At 54.3% G+C, this 9712-nt stretch overlaps 1 protein-coding gene across 1 annotated transcript in view; it reads right to left on the bottom strand.

Annotated features, from left to right (window-relative positions):
• Nucleotides 1–516: 516 nt before the first annotated feature.
• SPINT2 (serine peptidase inhibitor, Kunitz type 2) overlaps nucleotides 517–9712 on the bottom strand; it is a 30221-nt gene continuing 21025 nt past the window's right edge. Inside the window, 5 exon segments of the mRNA NM_001320165.1 lie at nucleotides 517–1128; nucleotides 2393–2431; nucleotides 2688–2849; nucleotides 3771–3824; nucleotides 5027–5086. Of these exon segments, the coding sequence (NP_001307094.1) occupies nucleotides 962–1128; nucleotides 2393–2431; nucleotides 2688–2849; nucleotides 3771–3824; nucleotides 5027–5086 (482 nt within the window). The 3' untranslated portion in view covers nucleotides 517–961.

Genomic DNA, 9712 nt, shown 5'->3' with positions numbered 1-9712 from the left:
ACTTGACAGAAAAGCCCAGGGCAGGCAGTGCAAGGCCTGACCTAGAGCGCCCTCCCACCACCCCTTCAAGATGCAGAGAGCACAGAACCACGAGAGGAGAAGCATCATGGACGCCACAAGGACTCGGTTAAGCCCCTCCAACCCCGGAAGGTCTTGGTCCTCCCTGGACAGCACGCGCCCCTCCTGCGCCCTCGAGGGCAGTGCTTCAAGGTGTGGGCTACAGCCTATAGTGGGACATCAAGATCAGTTCAAAGGGTTGTAGCCAGAAGTTTTAAAAAGTGAAATAGAGTAATAAAATATCAGCGTTCACAGGTGGTGAGGCTAAGTGTGGTTTGGCGAAAGTTCACGGGCACTCAGTAATAGGACATTTATTTCATCTTGTGGATTCATTCAAAAAGATCTGAAAGACGTTATTTTGAGGGGTCTATTTCTAGAATGGGACACCTCAGATAGTGTCTTGTGATCATTTTGGTAGGGTTGAAATTAGGACTCCCATAAAGAAAGCACATGCTGAAATTTATTCTAAAGGGGAAGGCCCCTTTTTATTAAACTTGTACATTTTACTTTCCTTCTTTCAGAATGCTAATAAAAAACTTTTGTTTATACTTAAAAAAACCAAAAATCAGACAAACAAAAGAAACGATTCCAACATCACTTCTGTGATGAGAAAAGAGGCAATGGAATTCAACATAAGCAAAGAAAACTCTACCTGGAGGAAAGAAATCGATCAGCGAGGAAACAACTCGGGGCTGCTGCCAGACTGCAGGCCATGCGAGGAGGAGCCTCCTAGAGGATTTCCAAAGCAAACCCATCCCTGCCAGACCAGGAAGCAGCCGTCCTACCTCCCAGAGAAACAGACCTCAGCCCTAATGATCACTCAAATCCGAGTCAATCCCTCTATTTAAAAAAAGCTCACACATAGTCTCCCCTCCCTTCCCCAGTCCTCTTGGCGACAGGGCGGTCACAGGACATATGTGTTCTTCACCAGCTGCTCCTTGTCATCTCCGGAGCTCCAGACGGTGCGCAGGGCACGCTCCTGGTTCCTCCGTGCCACCCGGATCAGGTAGACCATGGAGGCTCCCAGGAAGAGGATCAACACCATCACGAACAGCCCCGCCAGAACCACCACTGAGGACGAGAGAGGGGCCTCAGGACGGGCCAGGCAAGGGGAGTTGCAGCCAGAGTGGCGCTCACCAAGGGCCTGGGGAATCCAGGTGGGCTCAGCCTGAGGACCCAATGCCCCTCCCCAACCCAGACAGGGTCCAGAACTGCAGCTGGAGAGGACACAGCCTGCCAGAGATGCCACCAAGGAGAGTCCCCCAAAAAAGGAGGCGCCATGCTATGTGCGTGCCAGCAGAGTGGCCGTGTCGCCCGCAGAGTAGTCATCTGTGTTCCTTCTTTTTGAACTAAAAACCCAACTCTCAGGGCAACCCGCACAGGAGCCCCAGGCCGAGAGATGCACAAGGGTGTAAAAAACACTTAGCACCGGTGTGTACACATGAAACCTTAGGGGCTTTGTGCACACACACACTGACCGGCAATAGAGAAAGACGTGGCCCTGCAGGGGCTGGGAGGGCTGAGAGCTACTGCGGGATGAAGTCAGGGTGGAAGCGAGGGGGTACTCAGAGCTGTGCCAGCAAATTTAATAGTGTCTGCCCCACTGCAGTCTCGCTGCTCAGCTCAGATGCTTTTCTTCAGGAGGGGATCCGGCTAAGGAGTGTGACCTGTGGCAGCCTCCCCCATGTGGCTGTGGAGCTGCAGAGTTGGCCTTTTTGGGGCCACCCTCCAGACCCAGACCGCTTGCTTCCCAGCCCCGTGCCTGGCAAACCAGGCTTCACTGCTATAACAGGACAGACTCGCAGGCCAGGTCCTGGCTCCTTCACCGGGAAACGGGTGGAGAAAGAGGCCAGACTGGCATGGCAGGTCTTTTGTGCCAACATTATCACCTGCAACTCAAGCTCAGAAACACAGGCCAGAGGCCTGGCCTCCTGCTCAGACCAGACTGTGTTGGGAAACACCCTGGCCCGTGGTCCTCCGTCCTGTCACCCGTGACCAATTCTTATGCCCCACACAGCAGCGCTCCCTCCACACCTCAGGCCAGCCTCAGGCCCGTGTGCAGCAGTCCTCAAATGCTCAACAGGAAGACCTCACCCCCAGTCACCCACGCCGCCTGGGCAGGGCCTGCCTTGTGACTGACTCACTCCAGCCCCAACTGTGTACACTGAACGGTGGGACAAACCACCACCTCGCCATTCTCACGCAGAAACATGACTTTCTGCCAAAATGATGTTCACAGTGAAGGATAATGTAAACCACAGCTGGGCAGGGCTGAGCTCAGTCAAGGAAGGGAGGAGGCAGGCTGATGGCAGGAGGAGGGTAAGGGGCCACTTACCCTTTGAGCCAAGGGGCAGGGGAGGATTCTCCTGCTGGCCTGGAAGAGAACACACAGCCTGAGGTCAGCTCACAGCCCCCATTCCACAGAGCTGCCGCAGGGGATCCCGTCAGCCAGGGCCTCCATGGGGAGCTCTTTCTGAGGGGCTTTCTTCCAGCTTTTCTGGGGCTTAGAGGCCTTGCCGCCCTGGTTGGCCCAAGAACAGCATTTCCAAGGCCTTCATATTTTAGGGGTGGGGAGATGGACCGGGGTCCTCAAGGGCGGGGCTTCCTGGGCTGAGGGGCTGCAGACTTACGGAAGCAGCGGAGCATGCAGGCCTCCTCAGAGCGGTAGCTGTTCTTATTGCCCCGGCAGCCTCCATAGATGAAGTTATTGCAGGAGTTCCTCTCCACGTCAAAGTACCAGCGTGGGAAGGATGCACGGCAAGGCCCAGTGACTGCCTTGGCGGCGCAGTATTCTAGGAGTAAGACAGCCCAGGGAATACAAATTAGTAGGGCCCGCAAGGAGGGGAAGCAAGCCAGAAAGTGCCTGAGGAGGCTTGCGGCTCCAGCAGACGGAGAAACATCTCTCTGGTAAAGAAGCCTGTAAATTACACCCAAGACCAGTGCAGCGGCTCTGACGCGCTGCTCCTTGGGTCCAGGTGACGGCTTCGGAGCTTTGAAGGCTGCTCTCTGCCAAGCCCTGTTCTAGGCCTTTTACATGCAGTGGCTGAGTCTCTATGAGACCTATCTGGGACCCTTCATTTTATACATGGAAACTCTGAGGCGGGGCGACAGTCACTTGCCCACAGCCAAGCCGCTGGCGAGAGGTTCAGGGACAATGTAAATTGCAGAGCCACGTGCCAGGCTGCGCCTCTAACGCACATCTCCACAGGGGCAGCCTCCTTCCCACTGCTGGCGGCATCCACGTGGGGCCTGTCACCTTGACCCCAACCCCAGGGGGCTGCCACCTGGGGAGGGGAGAGCCCTGCTCTACAACTTCCTCAGTGAAAATCCGCAAGTGTCTCTCAATACCCAACTAAGAATACATGTTTTGCCCCATATATAAGTTTCTTCGGAGTTTTTTTTGTTTTTTTTTTTTTTTTTGAGACAGAGTCTCACTCTGTTGCCCAGGCTGGAGTGCAGTGGCGCAATCTTGGCTCATTGCACCCTCCGCCTCCCAGGCTTCGAGCAATTCTCCTGCCTCAGCCTCCCGAGTAGCTGGGACTACAGGTGCATGCCACTACGCCCAGCTAATTTTTCGTATTTTTAGTAGAGACAGGGTTTCACCATGTTAGGATGGTCTTGATATCCTGACCTCGTGATCCGCCCACCTCAGCCTCCCAAAGCGCTGGGATTACAGGTGTGAGCCACCGCACCTGGCCTCTTTGGAGTTTTACCTTCATAGTTGAACATATCGCTGGAGTGGTCTTCAGAATCCTGCCTTCTGGGAGCTGAAACACAAACATCTGTGTTAGGGAGGCTGGGCCGGACACAGGACACAGGCCTAGCTGGGTCTGGGTCTGGAAGGGCCCACTGAGGAGTGTGGACACGCCTTTAAGAAGGGGTGTGTAGCCCCTTCCATGGCCGGCTCTGCCACGTCACCCCAGCCCTAATGGGCTCTACGCACACACTGAGAGTGCTGGATGTGGCGGCCCTGCCGCCACCTCAGGGTTCCTATAGAAACCAAGCCTGCCACAGCTCCTAATATTATAGGGAACACGGTCTTGTTCACACTTTCTAATACAGTGAGGGGGACATGTTCCTCTCCAACAGGATGGAAACCAGAGCTGGTGTGTGGGGGGGCTAGCAGAGGATAAACAGGGAGCCAGGCAGAGCAAAGCCAGGACAGGCACAGGACTCCAGGCCTAGCAAAGCTGGAAAGTGACCACCCTAACGCCCCAGCACTCTGCAAGCCAGCCGGCCCAACAGCTGCTGAGCTACAGTGCACTCGGTGGGTAGCAGCTGCCGGGGGAGTCCCATCCTCCAGCAGGGGTGCGGTGCAGTCCCCCCTCCACAGCAGCCTCCCAGAGTCCATGGCCTGAGGTCTGCCCCGAGGGTGCATTTGCTACCTGGTAGTGCATCGGGACCACTCACCCCAGGCGCCCGATGCAGAGTCCTTAAACCATAAAGGAGGAATGGGGCAGCAGCCGCCAGCACTACAAAGCAAGCTAACACACATCTTGAGATCACAAGCTGCAGTGGCGGGGAGGCGGGGGTGGCAGAGGACAGAGGATGCCCACGGGGCAGGGGACAGCGATGGCAACAGGGAGCAAAGGAAGCAGAGGAGACAGAACAGGCAGACAGGAGGGTGGGCGGGGAGTGGGGTCAGCAGAGCAGCTGGAGGCCCGCACAGCAAGGAGGGGCCTGAGCCTCATGGGCAGCAGCCACCTCCATCCCATCCTCCAGGAGGAGATGGGGGCCAGCCAGGAAGTGCTGCAGGATCCCGGGCCCCTGTGTCAGCTGGACAGTATAAACTCCCCCATAAGGATGCTGGAGCCAGAAGCCGGCAGCCCAGGCAGAGCCCCCGGTTTGCCAATTTTGAGTAAACAGAACCATGAGAGGGAAGCCTGTGACAGTTCCCAAATGACAAGTGTCCTTTCACAATGACCCATCCGGTGGCCTCACTCCATCACGGGTCTCTTTAAGAACCTACCACTTGGGACAGAGGAATCCGCTGCATTCCTGCTGGTGGCCAGGTCACCCGTGGCATTCTCTGCAAGGGGACAAAGAAACAGCACAGTGAAAGAGCTTTCGAGAGACTGCCAGGGACAAAGAATGAGCTGGCCCTGTGCGCCTCTCACCACAGCATCCATTTCTCCTTTACATGGGACCTTCAATGTGCATGCCAGACCACAACTTGGAAATAAGGAACCAAGATTGCCTCCCGAAGAGGAAACTTAAGATTAACTTGCAGGGAATCAGAGCAGAGATGTGCAAAGTGACCTTAAAAAGACAGTGACTTGGCTGGGTGTAGTGGCTCATGGCTGTAATTCCAGTACTTTGGGAGGCCAAGGCAGGTGGATCACCTGAGGTCAGGAGTTTGAGACCAGCCTGGCCAACATGGCAAAACCTATTAAAAATACAAAAGTTAGGGCCGGGTGCGGTGGCTCACGCCTGTAATCCCAGCACTTTGGGAGGCCAGGGTGGGCGGATTGCAAGGTCAGGGATCGAGACCATCCTGGCCGACACTGCGAAAACCCATCTCTACTAAAAATACAAAAAATTAGCCGGGTGTGGTGGCACGCGCCTGTAGTCCCAGCTACTCCGGAGGCTGAGGCAGGAGAATTGCTTGAACTTGGGAGGCGGAGGTTGCAGTGAGCCGAAATCGCACCACTGCACTCCAGCCTGGACAACAGAGTGAGACTCCGTCTCAAAAAACAAACAAAAAACCCCAAAAAGTTAGCCAGGCGTGATGGCAGATGCCTGTAATCCCAGCTACTCGGGTGGCTGAGGCAGGAGAATCGCCTGAACCTGGGAGGCAGAGGTTGTAGTGAGCCGAGATCGCACCATTGACCATTGCACTCCAACCTGGGCAACAAGAGTGAAACTCCGTCTCAAAGAAAGAAACAAACAATCAAAACACAGTGACTTCCAGGGCCAAATAATTGCTTAACTGTATCAACTCATCTAACTAATTCAACTGTAATACCAGTGCTTACACTGGGTGAAGGGTGGGGGGCATCACTTGAGGCCAGGAGTTTGAGACCAGCTTGGGCAACATAAAAAGACCTAATCTCTTTTGGGGGAGAAAAACAAAACAAAACACAACACTTTTTTTAAAGGTTAACATGATAAATTTTTTGTTTTGAAATGGAGTCTCGCTCTGTCGCCCAGGCTGGAGTGCTCTGGCGCGATCTCGGCTCACTGCAAGCTCCACCTCCCGGGTTCACACCATTCTCCTGCCTCAGCCTCTGGAGTAGCTGGGACCACAGGCGCCCGCCACCAGGCCCGGCTAATTTTTTTTTGTATTTTGAGACGGAGTTTCACCGTGTTAGCCAGGATGGTCTCGATCTCCTGACCTCTTGATCTGCCCACCTCGGCCTCCCAAAGTGCTGGGATTACAGGTGTGAGCCACCGTGCCCGGCCAACATGATAAATTTTACACAGCGTTTATCTCCCACACCTTGTCCAAGATGGAGGGAACCCTGGCTCCTCCGCATCCTCGGGCCTGGCCTAGCCTGATGCTATTAAACGGTCACCTTGCAAACCAGCTCCCCGCGTTCTGCCTCTCTCTTCATCAAGCAGTCTTCTGGCAACTGGACTAGAGACTTGCCTATGCGGACTAAAGGCGTGGGCCCGGGGACACGAGTGCCTGCTCCCCGGGGCGGTCCTGGTTCTCATGATGAATTAATACACTGGCAGTCTCATTCTCACTTGCCTTCCCACAGAGCCTGCCTGCCTGGGAGAGAATATGCCGGCAAAGGACCCCAGGCACTAGCAGCCCTGGCAGTGTTTAGCTCTTTACAGACTCACATGGGAGTGCCTCGAGAGACATGCATTGCATCCAGTCAGATGCCAATATGTGCTTTCTGGACCTGCAAGGCGGGGCCAGACTCTAAGGAGACAGCTAACCTGCCTGCTCCCAGGAACACACAGCCACTCATGTCCCCTGGCTATGTTCACTGTCTACTGCCTGAGTTCTCAACACTTCAGCTCCCTTCCTGAGGAGATAACAAACAGCCAGGATGGACAGATACATTTGCTAAAGGCAACTCTTGACTGGGATAGCTCAGAAAAGGTAGCAAAAGATATTTCTCCCAAGTCCTCCTTCATAATGAATCACAGCTGACGATAGAAATACAGTAACTGGGTCAATGGTGGCTCACAGAGACAACACCAAGTCATCAAAAAAACATGTTAGGGGGAGTGCCGCTGAAAATATTTTTATTTATTTTTTACTTAAAGGCCAGTGTAATTGTTTGTTTTTTCAGTTAAAGTGAAATGTTTAGCTGGGCACAGTGGCTCATGCCTGTAATCCTAGCACTTTGGGAGGCAGGCAGATTGCTTGAGCTCAAGCGTTTGAGACCAGCCTGGGTAACATGGTGAAACTCCATCTTTACCAAATACACAAAAATTAGCCAGGTGTGGAGGTGCACGCCTGTAGTCCCAGCTACTTGAGAGGCTGAGGCGCGAGAATCACTTGAACCCAGGAGGTGGAGGTTGCAGTGAGCCAAGATCACATCACTGCACTCCAGCCTGGTAGGCGACTAAGCGAGAAAAAAAGAAAAAAGTGAAAATCTTTAACATAGGATTTGGATGGCCAAACCCTCGGGTCTCTGGAACACTCGGGATGGAGCAGCCCCAAAGGGCCAATGTCTCATCACCACCAGCTCTCAGGAAGTCCTTCTCACTCAGCTAAGAGCCAGGGCACGCTGCTGGGAGGTTTAGGTTTTAATTTAAACTGTGAGGTTATCAGGGTCAAAATTACCTTGATTCCACAGAACTCCTTGCAGGTGAGGGCCGCAAAGAGGATGGATTCCAGGACGTATGTTTGTTTTAACTTGACCGGTAACTTGGCTGGGTGAGCTATTCAAGTCACTTGTCCCACAATTAAAAATAACCCAAATAGCGGCCAGGTGCGGTGGCTTACACCTGTAATCCCAGCACTTTGCGAGGCTAAGGCAGGCAGATCACCTGAGGCCAGAAGTTCAAGACCAGCTTGGCCAACATTGCAAAACCCCATCTCTACTAAAAATACAAAAATTAGCCAGGCGTAGTGGTGGACACCTGGAATCCCAGCTACTCAGGAGGCTGAGGTTGCAGTGAACCGAGATTGCTCCACTGCACTCCAACTTGGGCGACAGAGCAAGACTCTGTCTCAAAATAAAATAAAATAACCCAAATACCCAGGGAACAAGAGGGGCAGCCCTGTCGGAGTGGATCAAAAAGGCTCTGCTCAAGAAGGCAAGGCTACTTCCTCTTTGGTCTGCTCTGAAACTTGCACTTAGTAAAGTGGGAGAAAGGAAGCTGGGTCACGCTGGCCCCAGCTCTGCCCTGTTGTTTTGCTGCCTTTCTGGGAAGAGGAGGAGTGAGGGTCTGCCGTGAAACCACTGTACGGCCACCAGGACATTCACACGGTGCCTGTTTCTCCTGCTTTTTAAAACGTCACCCACATTCCACTGTCAAGAACTAATCAAGAGAGGAAAGTATCCACATTCCAGTTAATAAATTGTCTCTAAAGAGCAAAATCTGGCTGGGCACAGTGGCTCACGCCTGTAATCTCAGCCCTTTGGAAGGCCCAGGTGGGAGGATCACTTGAGGCCAAGAGTTCAAGACCAGCCTGGGTAACATAGGGAGACCCCTGCCTCTATAAAAAATTTCAAAATGAGCAAGGTGTGGTGGCATGTGCCTGTAGTCCCAACTACTCAGGAGGCTGAGGTGGGAGGTTCTGCTTGAGCCCAGGAGGTGGAGGCTGCAGTGAGACCCTGTCTAAAAAAAAAAGCAGGGGCTGGGCGCAGTGGCTCATGCCTGTAATCCCAGCACTTTGGGAGGCGGAGGCAGGCAGATCACAAGATCAGGAGATCGAGACCATCCTGGCTAACAAGGTGAAACCACGTCTCTACTAAAAACACAAAAAATTAGTTGGGCGTGATGGCGGGCGCCTGTAGTCCCAGCTACTCAGGAGGCTGAAGCAGGAGAATGGCATGAACCCGGGAGGCGGAGCTTGCAGTGAGCCAAGATCGTGCCACTGCACTCCAGCCTGGGCGACAGAGCAAGACTCCGTCTCAAAAAAAAAAAAAAAAGCTCCCTCTCCCTCTCCCTCTCCCCCCCTCCCTCTCCCCACGGTCTCCCTCTCCCTCTCTTTCCACGGTCTCCCACTGATGCCGAGCCAAAGCTGGACTGTACTGCTGCCATCTCGGCTCACTGCAGCCTCCCTGCCTGATTCTCCTGCCTCAGCCTGCTGAGTGCCTGTGATTGCAGGCGCGCGCCACCACGCCTGACTGGTTTTCGTATTTTTTTGGTGGAGATGGGGTTTTGCTGTGTTGGCCGGGCTGGTCTCCAGCTCCTAACTGCGAGTGATCCGCCAGCCTCGGCCTCCCGAGGTGCCGGGATTGCAGACGGAGTCTGGTTCACTCAGTGCTCAATGGTGCCCAGGCTGGAGTGCAGTGGCGTGATCTTGGCTCGCTACAACCTCCACCTCCCAGCCGCCTGCCTTGGCCTCCCAAAGTGCCAAGATTGCAGCCTCTGCCTGGCCGCCACCCCGTCTGGGAAGTGAGGAGCGTCTCTGCCTGGCCGCCCATCGTCTGGGACGTGAGGAGCCCCTCTGCCTGGCTACCCAGTCTGGAAAGTGAGGAGCGTCTCTGCCCGGCCGCCATCCCATCTAGGAAGTGAGGAGCGC

The sequence above is a fragment of the Pan troglodytes genome, chromosome 20 (assembly GCF_028858775.2).
Source record: "Pan troglodytes isolate AG18354 chromosome 20, NHGRI_mPanTro3-v2.0_pri, whole genome shotgun sequence".
Lineage (NCBI taxonomy): Eukaryota > Metazoa > Chordata > Mammalia > Primates > Hominidae > Pan > Pan troglodytes.
This window is presented reverse-complemented; position numbering and strand designations above follow the sequence as displayed.